This window comes from Numida meleagris, chromosome 18 (genome assembly GCF_002078875.1).
Source record: "Numida meleagris isolate 19003 breed g44 Domestic line chromosome 18, NumMel1.0, whole genome shotgun sequence".
NCBI lineage: Eukaryota > Metazoa > Chordata > Aves > Galliformes > Numididae > Numida > Numida meleagris.
The window spans coordinates 2,782,167-2,798,270 of record NC_034426.1 but is presented as its reverse complement, the minus strand read 5'-3'; the positions used below and the strand labels follow the sequence as shown (position 1 = coordinate 2,798,270).

General features: G+C 50.3%; 1 protein-coding gene across 4 annotated transcripts in view; it reads left to right on the top strand.

The window, feature by feature from the left end:
- The window catches only part of CLIP2 (CAP-Gly domain containing linker protein 2), a 60,354-nt gene extending 47,122 nt beyond the window's left edge, over positions 1-13,232 (top strand). For 3 of the 4 annotated variants that reach the window (XM_021415639.1, XM_021415638.1, XM_021415640.1), the window contains 7 exons: positions 2,746-2,803; positions 3,949-4,032; positions 4,795-4,951; positions 5,048-5,207; positions 5,827-6,012; positions 9,263-9,325; positions 9,924-13,232. In XM_021415639.1, the coding sequence (XP_021271314.1) occupies positions 2,746-2,803; positions 3,949-4,032; positions 4,795-4,951; positions 5,048-5,207; positions 5,827-6,012; positions 9,263-9,325; positions 9,924-9,935 (720 nt within the window). In that variant the 3' untranslated portion in view covers positions 9,936-13,232. Of the gene's footprint in view, positions 1-2,745; positions 2,804-3,948; positions 4,033-4,794; positions 4,952-5,047; positions 5,208-5,826; positions 6,013-9,262; positions 9,326-9,923 lie in introns of those variants that run through there. The other variant, XR_002443995.1, reaches the window with a different exon arrangement.

The following is a 16,104-nucleotide window of genomic DNA, read 5'->3' as shown; positions in this document are numbered from 1 at the left end:
TCTGGGTTCACGTTAGTGTTGTGACAGCAGAATAGGGCTGTTGTGGTTTGGCAGGAAGGGTGCTCATTCTGAGAAAGCAGCACTCTTAGCTGAAAAAGCATCACTTCTGCCATGCATCTGTTGTCCTCTGAGGAGCTGCAGCAGGCTTCAGGAGCAAGGTCCTTCAGGGGGAGGTGGAGGACAGGGTGAAAGAAGGATTGTGAGTGCTAAGAGTGACAACGTGGCTTGCTTAGCACATGGAGTGTGGTTTGAGAGCCTCAGGAGGGCTGAGCTGGTGTGCTGGGTGGGAGGCCAGCAGCGTGGCCTCACAGCGTATTTGGGGGACATAGGAAATGCTGTGATTTATTGGGATTGTAGTGGGAGAGCTGCTAGCAAGGGTCAGAATGGCACCAGGCCAGGGAAATAAAATGCCTGATTGAATGAGGATCCTGAGCCTCCCCAGGAAGGCTAGGATAAAAGCAGTGGTAATATGAAGTATGTGGCTCACTCACAGGCTTTGTACTAGAGTGAAGCAGGGAGGTTGCCACCTGTGACCCTAGAGCTGGACCTCTGTTGGTGTTTGGCTTTGGCATGAGAAATGAGCTAGCAGCCAACATGAGCTTGTCCACGTGGGGATGAGGGAAAGGAAAACAAGCCATGAAATGTGCACGTTTTAAGAAATGTTCATTTGAAATCTATTACTGGGAGATGTAGTCTGTTCCAGACTGAGGTGCCAATGAAGTGGATATAATGTCAGTGTTTAATTTGCCAGTGTGAACGACCCCGCTGAAATCAGTTGTACCACTAGGCAGCAAAGTGAAACCAGTGAATTAATGCTGGCCAAGTCAGAGCTTCATGCCTGCAGAAAGACATCCTTCACTGAAAAGGAGGGAAAAAGCCTGAGGAGGGATCTGCAGCATTAATGGTGCTTCAAGGGTTGCTCAGTGTGTTTCCTCTAGTAAAGATGGCCATGAACAATAAGTACAGCTGTGGCCCTGGGAAAAATGGGTTGTTATTGCAGTGCATCACATATTATAGCCAAGATTTAAACAAGAATGAATGTAAAAGAAACTGGAGGCTTGTTCCAGAGCTATTTAAACAAATGAAGAAGGCTCTGGGGGATTTTATTGGTATTGGATTAGAACCAGGGAGTCTTGAAATAATTATTTTAAGTGTGTGTCGATTAAAATCAGGAAAACTTGGGAAGAAATGCACTGGTGGAAGCCTTTGAGTATCATAGAATAAGTTCTATCTTAAAACATCTTAGCTAATTTAATGTGACTGTAGTATTAACTATCCAAATATTTTAAGCAAACAAATGTCTTGTGACTGTGAGCGTGCCTTCTTTCCTTTGTCTCCAAGTGAGAACAGAGCAGATAAATAGTTTTCTGTGCCAGAAGTGCATCAGGCAGCGTGTTCCCCCTTCAGGTGTGCTCCTGCTTCTGTTCAAGCTGCATCCTGCAGCGTGCACGAGCTGCTGGGGCTGACCCTGGGGCTTTCAGCAGTGGTGGTGAACGTTGTCCTAAGGTCCCACCAAAGGCGGCTGGATGGGGAGAGGCTTCAAGTGCTGAACTGTAGCCTCTGCAATGGAAAATGTTTTTATTATTTACATATTTATTAGTAAGCTGGTAGAAGTCAAAGGCTGGTAGTTGCATGGTGCCAAATGGGACAGGTACTGAAATTTCGTGCTGTAGCTTATCTGAATTTGCCTTGAGAATGAAGCCTGAAATTTGGGAAGTGGATGCTAAGCAACTGTGTGCAGCTCAGTGGTGTTTTATGGCAGAGATTCCCTTGTGCAGGGAGAAATTACACTGGCTGGGACAGAGGTGAAGTCTCCTGGGGTGGGATGGATCTCCCTTGTTTGGGGGTTGTGCAGTGGCCACTCTATCTCCAAGGTGTTTGGGATTCCCTTGGGATCTCCCAGCCATTTGCACTCAGTCTAGAAAGATGAGCTGTAGGATTCTGTGGGGAAAAGAAAGGAAAAAGTGAGAAGGGATGCAGGTGAGAGGATCCCCAGCTGGATGACAGCCCATGCTTGTGCTGGGTGCCATGCAGCAGGTACTTGTGTGACAGTGTCACTCAGCACACGCTGCCTAAGGGTACCCCCCACAATCCTATTACTGCTGTGGATGCTGTCCCATGTATAGGCTGGGCACAGTTTGATGCCATTTGTCTGGCTTTCTCACGAAGTTGTCACTTAGAGGCAAGAAGACCGACAGTCTGTGTCCTTCCCGAGGTTTCCAGCAACGCTGGCTGTGCTGAATGTCTGCACTGTTTTAATTGGCATCATTAATGCTTCAGGCACTTTGCTTCTCTTGGTGATCCTGTGGAACTACACCCATGCCATTCCCGTGCGGGGTACCTGTGGATAGCGCCGTGATACTCCAAGTTGTCATCTTAAACAAGTGTATTTGCACCCAGTGGAAGTGTTTTCCACATCTAAGCCTCATGAGGTTACAGATAAGATGGAGATCCTCATACATCTTTCTGAATGGTCGGGGCTTGCAGTGTTGGTGAGAACGCATGAACAGTCATCCTAAAGGGTGTGCTTTATGGGAGAGGTGCTGGATCAGGACCTCCAGTAGTACCCAAGTGGAGAAGCAACTCCACAAAACTCTTTGCTTCCCTCTAAGAAGAATGTAAAGCATCCAAACTTGGGTGCCAGTCCCACTTCTGCTGCGTGGATGGGGCGTTGTGGTTGTTGGTTTTGCTTTGAGTCTTTGAGTTAAGGGTTGTTTTATATCTCATGTTCTACATTTATTCCAGATGATTGAAACTAATGATATTTCAGAAGAGAAGATAAGGATGAAGCAGACTATGGAAGGTATGTCATGGAGCACCATGTTCCAGCGACTCACGTGCCATCGCTACCTCTGCCGTTCTGCTCTTGCAGGCACAGCTATGTGAAAGGAGCTTAAGAATTCATTTTATCTCTTCTTTTGCTAGATAGCATTTGCTGTCTGCTCCCTCTAAGGAGCAAACGCAGAGATGGAGTTTTCCATTTCTGTTACGCACTCACCATGTAGGTGGTGCAGGTTGGAGACAGATCTGGGGAAACTGTGCTTCTAGAAGGGCACTGCTAATGGTGGATAATTTTATTTTATTAAGCTTACTATAAATCACATCCATCCTTTGAATAAAGCCCAGAATTTATGCACTCAGGAAGTTTGTGTGATGTAGCTTGGAAATTGAATTGCATTCAGCCTCCCTGACCAAGAGGGTGAGTTGTGACTCCCAATCCCAGTAACAACAGAGCTGCAAGATTACAGCTGAATGGCCCAGACAGGCTCTGGGTTCTTGCTCCCTTTTGGTAGGGATGTCCTGCTGCGTGTGCCTTGGTTTTTGTCCTTTGTGGAGAATGTGGGGCTGATCTAAGACACATGAGATCCTTCCAGATCACCTCTTCCCTTGTTCATTCCCAGGAAACTCATGTTTCCTCATTCTTTCTTAGGGTTTATTTGTTTGTTTTTAGCAGAAAAGCCTTGCCAGATCACAAGAGCTAACTTGTCACTTGCATTTCAAATGGCACTTGATTTATGGTGACCTGTCTTTTTCTCAATTATTGACCTCTAAGGAGTCCATTTTCTGCAAAGCCCCTTCTAAAGCCCTTCTGAGGATGCAGCAAACTAAAAGGAGATTACTGGGACTTTTCCAAGAACTTGCATTTTGCTGAGAGTTTCATTACCCTTTATTTTTGCTCACTTTTTGCTTTCTGAAGCCTGTCTCATTGGCTTCCTAGCTGTGTAACCTGCCTCCTCATGCCTGCTAGTGCTAAGTGGTGGTGAGACACAGAGTGAAGTGCATTACCCTTCTCCTGCTGCTTCTCTGCTGATGGAGAGTTGCCTCTGGTGCTCATCACACCCCATGTCTGGCACTCTGAACCCTGACCCTACACTCAGTACCTTCCTAATTTGCACAAAGGGTTTTCTAGGCTTCTAATCCTTGTCTTTTCTCTCCATCCTACTGAAGACCTTCAAGACAAACTGAGTAAAAGAGACAAAGAGGTGTCATCGCTGGTGTCCCAGACTGAAGCCCTAAGGGCCCAAGTAAGTGGTAAGTTTCCCTAATCCAGTGCAGGTGGGAACAAGGGGCTTCTCTGCTCATCCTTCATCTTTCTGTTGAATAAGAGCCCAGGTGCTCAAAGACAGGTGTAAAACATGGCAAAGCCTGTTAGTGGGTGATGCTGATAAAAATTAGTTCGAGAGTTCTAGTCTGAGAGAGCACAAATGATAGAATCATAGAATGGCTTAGGTTGGAGGGGACCTTAGAGATCATCTACTTCCAACCCCCTGCCTTGGGCTGGTTGCCAACCACTGGACCAGGCTGCCCAGGCCCCATCCAACCTGGCCTTGAATGCCTCCGGGGATGAGGCATCCACAGCCTCTCTGGGCAACCTGTGCCAGCACCTCGCTGCTCTCTTGAGTAAAACATTTCCTCCTAACATCTAACCTAAATCTCCCCTCTTTTAAAGCCATTCCCTATTGTCTTGTCACTATCAGACTGTGTAAAAAGTCGGTCCCCCTCCTGCTTGTAAGCTCCCTCCAAGTACTGGAAAGCTGTAATGAGGTCTCCCCGGAGCCTTCTCTTCTGCAGAAGGCATTTGCATTGAGTGAGGAGGGGTTTGGGCTCACTGAAAGAAACAGAGAGAGAAATGGAGCTTGGTATGATGTTTCTGAAATCTCCCCGTAAACAGGGCCAGATCCAGCGCTTACCAGCCTTGTGCTTTTAGGACTGAGAACTGGGAAAGGCAAAAAGTAGAAGTAAGTAAAAGACTAAACAACTTTTCTTCCCCCTTCTATCCTCTGCTTCTCCTAGCTTTGGAAAACAAATGCAAAACCACGGAAAAGAAGGCAGATTCAGTGTTAAAAGAAAAGAAGAGGCTGGAAGGGGAGCTGGAAGCCTTGACCAAGAAAACACACGATGCGTCGGGGCAGCTGGTTCTGATCAGCCAGGAGCTCCTCAAGAAGGAAAGGTCAGTGCTCAGGAGCAGGGGTGTGTGCTCAGAGTGCTGTAGCCCACCAGTAGCCCCAGTGGGAATGCTCTCACCTCTTGTTGCTGCTGCTTCCAGGAGCCTGAATGAGCTGAGGGCACTGCTGCTGGAGGCGAACCGGCACTCACCTGGGCCCGAGCGCGACCTGAGCCGGGAGGTGCACAAGGCCGAGTGGAGGCTGAAGGAACAGAAGCTCAAAGATGACATCAAAGGACTGCGAGAGAAGCTGGTCGTGCTGGTGAGAGCCTGAGAGCCCCTCCTGGCCTTGGCCGTGGGGTTGGGGGGCTCTGTGCTGTGCTGTGGGGCTCACGCCCATCCCTTCTACTCCAAACCATGATGGTTGCTTTCATAGAATCGTTAAGGTTGGAAAAGACCGCTAAGATCATCTAGTCCATTCGCTATTGAGCATCTGATGGGAGCTTCCCTGACTGTGCCTGGTTTGGCAGCACCCCATTAAGCAATGAAATGTGCATCCATCCTCCCCCACTGTTTCCCCGTTTCCCACAGGTCTTAGATCCACGGCTAGATAGGGCTAACACTGTTGGGAGAAACTGAAGGTCAGTCAGTTCCCCGCTTTGCTTATTCCTAGATCAGAAGTTGCATAAAACAACGTCCTCTAATTCCTATGTACTCTGGTGTCCTCCAGTGGTTGAAATATGAATAGCGTTGGCACTGCTGGGAATAGGTGGGAGCTGTGCTGCGTGTGTTTGATGCCGTCGTCTGTAGAGCTGTGCTCTGACCCCATCTACTGCTGACATCAAAATATGGTTCTGTTAGTTCCTGCGGATTTGCGCTCCGAATTTCTACAACTATTGGTTCTAATGCCAGACATCCCTGTTTCCACTCCCTTATGCAAGGACAAGGAGAAGTCGGTGACAGACCAGAGGCGGTACTCCCTGATCGACCCCTCGTCGGAGTCGGAGGTGATCCGGCTGCAGCACCGGCTGGTCAGCACCGAGGACGTGCTGCGCAACGCGCTGGAGCAGGGCCACCAGATGGAGAAGCTCATGGAAGCCATGAGGCTTTCCTCGGAGAAAACACAGGTAGGAGCACGGGCGTTTGTTGCCCAGGTCGCTCGTCTGTCCCAGTGTGGGTTTCTAGGGATTTCCAAGCAGTCTTTCAGGGAGAGAAATATTTCTTGTTCTTGGGTTTAAAACCAAAACGAATCGCAAGCTGTTCCTGGGGTAATTTTAAACTAATTCGTGATGTCCTTTAGAATCATTTTTACAGTGTTGAAAGTTGAGCGTTTCTGCCATCTCTGCTCTTTGAGAGGACTTTTCTTGCTGTCCTTAAGCACAGACTTCAGAGGTGATTCTTCATTTCTCCTATGAGCACCTGGAGGCATCTCTACCTGGTCGAAGTTTGCTGCTGGATCACCATGTTCCCAGTCAAGTTGCTCTCTTCTTTTCCCAGCTTATTCTGGTATCCCCGTGTTTCTTCTGAGGAGGCAAAACTGCTTCTGTTGTCTTGCATCCTTCTTTGTGAAAATGAGGGCTGCAAATAAATGAGCATTTCGTGTTTGGCCTTTTCCATCCCATACCTGAGGTGTCTAAGACCTGACTAGTTCCTCCCGTGAAGTGACCTGCCCCTTGCACCAAGCTTTTAGCTTCATAGAACAGGAGAATGGCTTAGGTTGGGAGCAACCTTACAGACAGATTCGTGTCCTCTTTCACTCTAGTTGTATTTTCTTGTCTGCCATCAGGGGATGGCTCAGGTCCTTCTCTGATAATTGCTCACTTAAATTCTGAGCTGAAGAATGTCTTTCTCTTGCAGCATTGACAGTTCACATTCAGGTGGACGCCTTAGAATAGTACAACACAAGGCAGTGGACAAGGACAGCGGGCAGGGTTTGTTTTACCCAATGCAAGTGCAGATATGTTGTGCTGGGTGATTTGGGCTATCGCATCTTCTCATTCTCTCACTGCCTTTGTACAGTTTGCAGATGCTCCAAAGGGCCGCTTGCATTGCATGGAGGCAGTCAGGGGGTGCGAGGTAAAAACTGCAGTCTTGAGAGCAGCGCTGTCTCAGCTGAGCATCAAACTGGTGCTGACATCTCCTCCCATCCCGCAGTGCAACGGCCACAGCCACGTGCTGGCACCAGACAGGATAGCTGTGGTGCTGATGACAAGTTTGTGGCAGTCCAGGACATGCCATAATCCTGTCAAGACCTCCAGAGTGGCTTCAGCTCCTGCTGTTAATTGCTGCGTGTCAAATGAAAATGCATCGTGACAGCCTCGTCTGTTGTAAGCTGTGGGAGGGGTGGGGAAAGTTCTTCTGTTTGCTTTAATGCTAAGTCCCCTGAGAGCAGGAAATCCTCCTTTCCACGTTCCTGGCTCCAGAGGTGGTGCAGGTGGTGATTATTTCTTCCCCAGCTGTAGAAAATAACTTTATTTAAAGTGAGTTAGAACGGACTTCACGAGGTCAGCTAATCTATCCCTGGCATTACTGTGGTACCTTCGTGCCAAGGTAATCCTTGAGATACGACAGGATAGCATTATGCCTTCAGCTGCAAACTGCGGTACCGAGAGACACGGAGAGGATTACGGAGGGAATGGGGCTTCACACTTCTATTGATGTCAGGTTTATCAAGTGCCCAAGTTACAAGGAAGTCAGGATCAAAGCTCTCTGGTTTCAGCGTGATGTCTGCTCGTCCTTTTGCCTGTGAGGGGGAGCTGTTAGCAGGGATTTATGGCTGAGCCTGGGGACATTGCTGGCCTAAGGAGATCCAGGTGCAATACTTGAGGAATCAGTAATGCTTCTCGAGGAGCCACGTTTCCGCTGTAGCCCATTCTGCAGTGCCTTCTGACCTCCTGTCTCCTCTCTGACAGCAGCTGCTGCCCAGGGATCTGGCTTGGCATCGCTCTCCCTTTGTCTGCAGAGCCTTCACAGTGTGCTTGAGGAGGAAATCTCTAATTACCACAAGCTGCTGCTGCTCTCCCTTTGCAGGCTTAGTCAGCCCCTGTGCTCTGCAGCCCTTGATGTGCATGGCTGGCCTTGCTATTAGGTGAGGAGACTCAGGAGCTGGGGGACCATAATGGCACTGTACGTCTTTGTCTCGTTGTCACGTAATTGCTGCCTTGCTGTTTCTGTCTGCAGCTGCAAAGTACTTGTCCTGTAATAGAGGAAGAGGGTCTTTCTGTCTTGGGAGACCCTGATCTCGCAGCTTTGCAGGAAATGACAAGGATTTGGCACTCAGACCTTTCCTCGGAATATTTGCCGTGATTGCTCTGGGAGTCTGTTTAATTTCAAGTGAATTACATCGCTTTGTGTTCATTATCTTGAGCGTGCACTGAGACCAAATTGCCAACCTGATTCCTGGCATCCCAGCTGCTCCACGTGCAGATGGGTGTTCTACAGCCAGGTAGGAGATGCTGGCATGCACGAGACCTGCACTGCTGTGGCCATGGGTGCAGCAACCCAGGGCTAAGTCAGCGCATGGCATTGTTCCTCCATCCATCCAGGCAGGACTTGCTGCCTGTCAAACCGTGCAGGCTGTCAGAGCAGAGCTCAGTGTGAGTCTGGGTCTGTTTTTGCTGCCCAATCTAAACCTCACTCCGGTAGAGCTGATTATACCTCTTCGTGGCCAAAGCAAGAATGTTCACTGGAGTTCCTAAGTGATGGATGGAAGCTTGGCACTCTTGTCAGGTCTCCCCATAACTTCTGGTTTTGCTGTCACCAGCAATCCACCGACAGCAGTGCATCTGAGTGCTGAGACCCAAGCAACTGATGTGTGCCATGCTGTGACTTCAGGCTGCAGCTTTCTTCTCTTGCTTGTGCAGGTTGTACTGTCATTTGGAAGCTGAAGGGCTCAGTATTATCCCTGCTGAAGCAACGTTATAAATGTTTAAAGTTCTTGTGCTTTCTAAAGATAGAACAGCCTGTCCAGGCTGCCAGGCTTGTCCCCAGGGATGGAAGCAGGGGATGGCGATGTCCTTTGTGCTGCAGTGATGTTCTCCATGCTGCGTGTCTGCAGCTAACGCTGCCCTTGGCTCGTGGTTTGTTTACCAGGATTTAAGAGTCAGAAGCGAAGAGCTGCTCTGTGTCCACGTAGGAGCTCCGGGGATGTTTTATAGCTGGGAAGGATGTAATCCCCAATGTGGGGACTGGGCCAGAGTGCGGAGATCAGGAAGCTTCTTGCCAAAAACGATGTGATGTTTTTGCATTCCTCTGTCCTTGCATGGAGTGGGCCACTGAGTTTGCTGGGCTGCCAAGGGAGAAAGCAAACCCACCTCAGTCCTTGCAGGCAAGCACTGGTGTCCCTCTTCAGTAAGCTTTGTCTGTCCTCTGTTGCAGCCTGTTGGAAATTCCGGGTCTGCTAATGGGATTCACCAGCAGGATAAATCCCACAAGCAAGAGGTAAGTTACGAGCAGAACACTGTTTGAAATGGTGACTGTTTGTCTGGTGCTTTCTTGCCTGCTGTGCTGGGGACAGAATTTGGATGGGGACAGCTCTGCCAGCGGAGCAAGTTGCACAAGTGTTTCCCACATATGGGGAAACACTGTACTGTTAAAATCCCTGTCAGTCAGCAGGAGGATGCTCCTCAGCATGCCTCTCACTAGCAGTAGGCACTTGCTCTAAGGGGAGGCAGCTGCGAGTTTGTCCTCCGTCTCCTGGGTTGGTGCTTGTATGATTTCTGGCAGGATGAGCCAGGACCTGCTCAGTGTCAGATCTGCCATCCCCTTCACAAGTGGCATTCCTGGGACGTGCCATCCTGCTCGCTCCTGCTGTTTATGATGCAGGACGAGGTCTGCAGCCTCAGATTTCACCTTCCTGCAGGCAGGGTGGGCAGCCCGAGGAGGCAGCGCTATGGCTTGCTGGGCAGTGCAGTGGGTCAGGACACGGAGAGCCTGGATTCCCAGTCCTGGCACCCTGCTCTGCAGCTCAGTTTCCCTTTCTGTCAAAAGACCTCAGTGCTTGCCCTCATTTTTGCTAATTAGGTCTCTTTTCTTCCAGGAGAAGCTCTGATAGAGAAGAGGTGAAGAGGATCATTTCATGCCGGTATCAGCTCCTGTGCACAGTCAGGAAAAACAATACCACATCTGGCTTCAGCACCTCCAAAAGACTAGACACAGTATTTTCACTTTAAAGAAGGACGATGTTTATAATGTACTAACGGATGTAATCGGGACAATCCTGGAGTCCAGTTTTTCCAAGACAGCTGTTGTTCCAGGAGGGAGCAGGAAGATCTCTCTGGGTTTGGTTTCTTACCTGTATTGGTTTTGACTGTGGAATTTGTGTTGCTTGAGCTGCCCTTGTCCCACCAGCAGTCTGAATGACGGCTGCTCCCTACGGTAGCTGAGGTGTCAGTGAGTCCCAGTAGCTCCACAGGAGCTGCAAAGGGATTTGCTGGCGGCGTTGAACTCCAAAGCACGTCCCTGGGGCTGCACGCTGCCCACGTGCTCTGTCCCTTCCCTCCCACTCACCCCAAAGAGCTGCACAGTGAAACCTGCCGGGCTGACGGCTCGCTGGGACGCATAGGCTGAGGGAGATGGGGTGCGAGTGTTTCCTTCCCTGCTGTGTAGAAGACATCTGGTTCTGCAGCGTGGAGGCTTCGCTCGTATCGTAGCGTGTCACGTGAGGTGGTCGCATTTGAGAGAGGTATTTATTTTGTTTCTCACCCACTGCAGTTCGGGGAAGGAGCGGTGGTGTGTCCCTGCAGAGCACCGGGCAGGACTGCTCTCCTGGTCTGCTGTGTCTGCGTGGGGGCTTTGGAGCACCAGGCCCAGACAGCAGCTCGCTGCTGGGAGCACTCATGTGGTAGGGGCTGTCTGTATTTGATGCCTACAGAAACCCTGTGTGTGACACGAGCACAAGCAATTGGAGCAGGAGGCATCCAAGGCGGGAGCCCACACGGCTCTCGTGTCTGTGCACAGCAACGCAGGCTCAGGAAAGCACCCAAATTTGCATCTGGAATCCTGAGCGTGCAGAGCAGCAGGTGGGTGCTGCCGTGTCCTTGTGCCGTGGCAGTGGTACCAGCTGGCTTGCAGAGGAAGCACACGGGTGGGTTGGTTGGTTGTTCCTTCTGCTGGAGGCTTTGCTCCTCTCTCCATCCCAGGGACACCAAGGTGCATGCAGTAAGGGGAGAATGTGCTCTTAAAGCTGTGAGGCAGTGCCCCGTGAAAGTCCAGATCAGATTCACTGTTGGGTGCTACAGGGAGAAGTAACAGCAGTATCTCACCAGGCTTCCCTTGGTGCCTGACTCCTCCAGTTCTCAGAAGTTCTCCTGGTACAATGGGGGTCCTGTGAAAGAGGACGAGAGAGAAGAGGGCACTGGGAGAGATCTGAGCCAGGCCACAGGCAGATGAACGTCACTGCATGTCAACTTCATTGCTTTTTGCCCTCATTTCCTATGAAATTGTGCAATTTTTGTTAGCGGGTTGCCAGATTGACGTAATGCTGGACCCTGCTCACTGGTTGCGGGGTTGATGAGCTCTCCTGTTCAAAGGGAGCAGGAGAGGAGGAGGTGACTGCAGGAGAGTGCAGCAGGTCAGCAAACACAGCTACACCTGGCTCAAGGAAAGGCCTGGGATCCATTGGCTGGAAATGATTCCGGTGGGATCCCATCCTGCCTGGTGGAAGCGTTTAATCGGTTCTTACTCATCACCAGGAAGATTGCCACCAACCTGCCTAGCACTGGGACTTTCCAGGGGACCAGAATCCTGGTTGGTGTATTCCATTGCTTAAGAAAATCCCAGGGGCAGCGTTCCTTGTTCCAGCTTGTAGCAGCCAGCACCTCAGTGCTGTTCCTGAGAATTCTGGGTTGGTATTGCCCAAAGTTCTCCTGAAGTCCCCGCAGCAGCTCCTGGTGCAGGTGGGCGAGCTCCGTTCTTGCATTCCTTTATTTTCCTTGATGGGTTTTTTTAGTGACTTCCTCTACAGATGAACAATCTCTTGAATTTTCCTCTTCCCTCGATGAACTCTCGCTGTGTGCAGGGCAGGATCCCCAGGAGTGGTTACAGGGAGCGTGCTCCATTAATTCACTGGTGCTGCAGCTTCTCCAAGGCAGCAGCAGGTGGGGCAGAGATCTAAAGTGAATGCTGCTGGTCCTCCCTGGCAGTACACTTTGTGCTGCTCCCTGCAGCCCAGCCAGGAGCTGGGGGCACTCCTGGGCTCCCTGCAGTGTGGCTATGCTGATGTGGGGTGTAACCAGGTCCTTGGGTGCAGGCCTGTGGGAGCTGCTCGCTGGGCACAGGGCGTGTTGTCACACATCTGGGTTCCTCCTCAGCTCTGAGAGGTGGCTGGGGCCAAGGTGGGACCTCTGCTGGGACCTCGGGGGGTGGGCAGAGTCCAAACCAGGGACACGCTGGGCAAGGACAAGGAGGACATTCCCCAGCCCCCTCTATTTATTTGTAAGTTTAATCGCTATTTTTTGCCTATATGTGGTGGTGTATAAAGTATTTCACAATATTCGGTCTTACTGGCTTCGTTCTTTGGGGGGAGATGTCCAAGGGCATCGCAGCACGGACGCACCCATCCCTTGTTGGCAGCCAGGGACCGGCTCCTGTTTGTGCCTTTACTCCGTTTCCAGCCCCGAGGGCCGGTGCGGGGGCTGCGTCCCACCTCGCTCCCACCCTGCTGAGTGATGGGCTTCTGCTGAAGGCTGAGGCATTGTCAGGTACACCACGTCTCTGCGCTTGGTGATTCCTTCTCTAACCCTCTCGACCAAAGGGAAAATGGATCAATCAGTGTTGGGTGAGTTCAGTGTTATCCCTCCTGCAGTACCCGAGCTGAGGGATGGGTGCTGAGCCTCTGGGCCGTTGCCTCCCCTAGCCTCTGCCTTGCAGTAGAGATGCATGAGGGTTTCGTTATAACAAAAAGATGCAAATGACACTGTAGAAGTCTTAACAGAAATTCCAGTACTCCGTTGTTCTGCAGCTTTAGCGGCTCAGCACTACCTTGTAGGGAATGATTAATACACTAAGATCCTATAGGCCTCATGTAAGTTACCAGATTAAAGATGTTACTAGATGTATAAATGGATGATAACCTTTTACCCGTACAGTATGTATGACAATTTTGTAGATTAGTCATTTTTTGGCTATCAGATTTTGTTAGTATGATAAAAAAAAAAAGACAAAAAAAAAAAAGGTTTGACTGCTGATGTCTATTTTGTTATTTGATTCATTTCATTTCTTCTGTACAAAAGCTGTACAAATCTCAGTCTGTGTAACTCCTCCCAGTCTGTATCCATGTACCACCCACCCTGTCCTGGCTTGCTGCTGTTGGTGAGCTCATTACTAAACAATAAAATCTGTGGCTGAAGTTGGGCCCCGGTGCTGCTGTCCCTTCCCAGCAGCCCAGGGCCCCTGGGGCTTTGTTTCTTCCCCAGTGTCCTTACCCTGGGCAGGGAGTGTTGGGGGTCTCTCTTAAGAGCTGGGTGGGGGGGCTGCATGTCCCTTGGTCACCCCATTGCTTGCTTCTTGAGCGGGGCCTGATGGTGTCCAGCAACTGTTGGCTTTGCTGGCTTCTAGTGCTTGAAAGGAGAACAATTCTGGGCTGCTGACCCTGTGACACGCTCATTGCTTCTGCCACTGAGAAGAGAAGGACAAGGGGAAATGGTTTCAAACTAGAAGAGGGCAGGTTTAGGCTGAATATAAGAAAAAGGGTAGTGAAGCACTGGGACAGCTTGTCCAGAGAGGCAATGGATGCAAGGTTTCAAGGTCAGCCTGCTCACTGCAGGGAGGTTGGACTGGATGGCCAACTCAAATCATCCTGTGATTCTATAAACTCATTTATAGGATGGTGGGGATGGAGCCAGAGCCCTGTCCCTCAGTGGGTGTCCATCTGCCTGCCTCCATCAGCATGGCACCCCAAACGGGGCTGTGTTTTCCATGCATTATGCCCTAACAGGCTGCTGCTCTCAGCTCTGCTCTGAGCACCCGGACCCTGCTCTGGGCTTTGCTCTTGTGTAGCTTTGCTGTGCAGATCATCACTGACTCTGCAACCAGGTGCCCAAACCCCTGCTAGCTCCCGGAGATAACACCGCAGCACGCGCCTTTGTTTGCAGACATAACATTTCAGAGCCGTTAATCATTCGGCGAAGATTAATAAAACATGAAGTTTAAAGATGCCTAAATCACAGTGGGGGAGCTGGTAATCTCTGCCAACAATAATATTTGCACTTTATTTTCATCCTCCTGTGGAGCCAGGGAGCGGAGCACTGCGAGCGCGCAGCGGGATGGGGTGGTGAGGTGGGTTCAGCCCTGGGGGGGAGGGGGAAGAGAGGCAAGTTTGTGACCCTTGTATGGGAACACATGGGGAGGACTTCTGTGCATGGATGTGGCCCAAATGATGTGCCTTGCCATGGGGTATGCCCCTATGGGTTGTCTCCTTGGGAAGGGATGGATGAACCATGTGTAAGAGGAGCACCCGTGGACCACGCAAAGTGCAGTTCTGCGTTTGGGCGCTGTCTCGATGCTGAATGGCACCAGGAACAAAACTTTTTCCTTCACAAGGGTGTATTTTCCCCACCTCTCTCCTGTCTAACAAGCATCCCTGTCAAAATAGCTTATTTCCTTCCAGAACAAAAAGTCACCTGAATACGTTTGGAAGCTGCGTTGCACTATCGGATTAATCAGAATTTAATTTGATGCAGTCAGGGCTCTAAAAAGATGTTATCAAGGGGAACATCAAAGCTGGATTCCTGCGCTTGGAAATGCATCTGGAATGCTTAGTCCAGATTTCTCGTTTTATCAGAGGCTTTCAAAATATCAGCCTAAATAACAAAAAATGAATATTGAGAGTATTTGCAAATTAATGTCTTTTGTAGCTGAACAAAGGCCACTGTCTAACCTACTTCTTTTGCATGTCTGGGACGGTCTCTTATTAAATCCTAATTATACAATTTTGTTGTGTCTAATCACTTCTGCACTTGCAGGAATTAAAACCCAAAAACTCACTGCTGCTCTTGCTGCGCTGCACTTATCTTCTGGGTGAAGCAGGGCTCGTCCCAGTGAGCAGGGGACCTATGGGTACGGGGACCTCCTCCCTTTCATCCCGTGCCCGCGATGTATCCTCAGGGCTGTGGGTAATTCCCTGCACTCAGGAAGGCTGTCGAGAAGCTCCATCCAGCTCTTACATTTTGGGGATGTTTTGCTCCATTCTGGAGGTGCTGCTGTATGACAGCAGCTAATGCTGGGGTGGAGGGTGGCAGAGCAGTGACCCTAAACCCATTTACTTCAGCCATCACCAGCTCTATGCCAAACCCGGGCTGTTGTGCTGATGGATTAGTGGTGATTCACCTCTTTCTCCCCTCAGCTGATGTTCCTGCAGAGCCTGAGCCTGACACCATCACCTCCCGCCTTGGGGACAGCTCTGTCCCCGGCTTTTGCCCTCAGAACCGTCACAGTGGAACTTTGGGGAAAAAAGAGGTTGGGGCAACATCGTTAGGGAAATAGCACGGATCTTGTGTTCAAACCTTTTGAAGTGTTAATTAAAAAGAATTATGCAAAGGAGAGAGGATTTGAAACATTCATTTGAATCTCAATAAGGCATCTGTATTAAAAATAGCAGTGGGATCAACCACAGATATAGCCATTTTTGAGAAAATTGGGCGCGAGGGCTGGTCCCCACCTCCCCACTGCCACCAGAGTGCTGGAGGGCAGCGGGTCCTGCCTGGGAGAGCTTGGGAAAATGCTTCCTCTCTAATATTTAAGTATCTTGGAAGCATCTTATCTAAAAGAGCTCATGGGATGCAGCACTCAGCTCCAAGCACAGAGAGGGCAAGCGGGTGCCCGGCTGCTGGCAAGGTGAGAATGGGGCTGGGAGCAGCCCGGGGGCACTCCGTGTGGGGTAAGAGGCACCCGACGCTGATCCCAGCCCCCAAATCACCCCCACTGACCCCCAAGCCCCTTTCCAGGCTCGTGCCTCCCCATCAAAGCCCCTCATTAAAATTCCCTGGCATGTCCTGGCCTTCACTTGTTCCAATAAAAAGCATCCAGGGTATTAATTACCAGATTGGCGGATAACATCGTTAAGTTTACTTTTGAGCTGCACACATCCTCTGGGAATGCCAATGTCTCCTGCCCTTGGCTTTGGTGCTGCAAGGGCATGAGCGGGCGGGTGCCCTGACCAGCAGCAGGTCTGCATGGGGCAGAGCATCACTGGGGCATTGGCACAGACGGTTCGGAGCCTT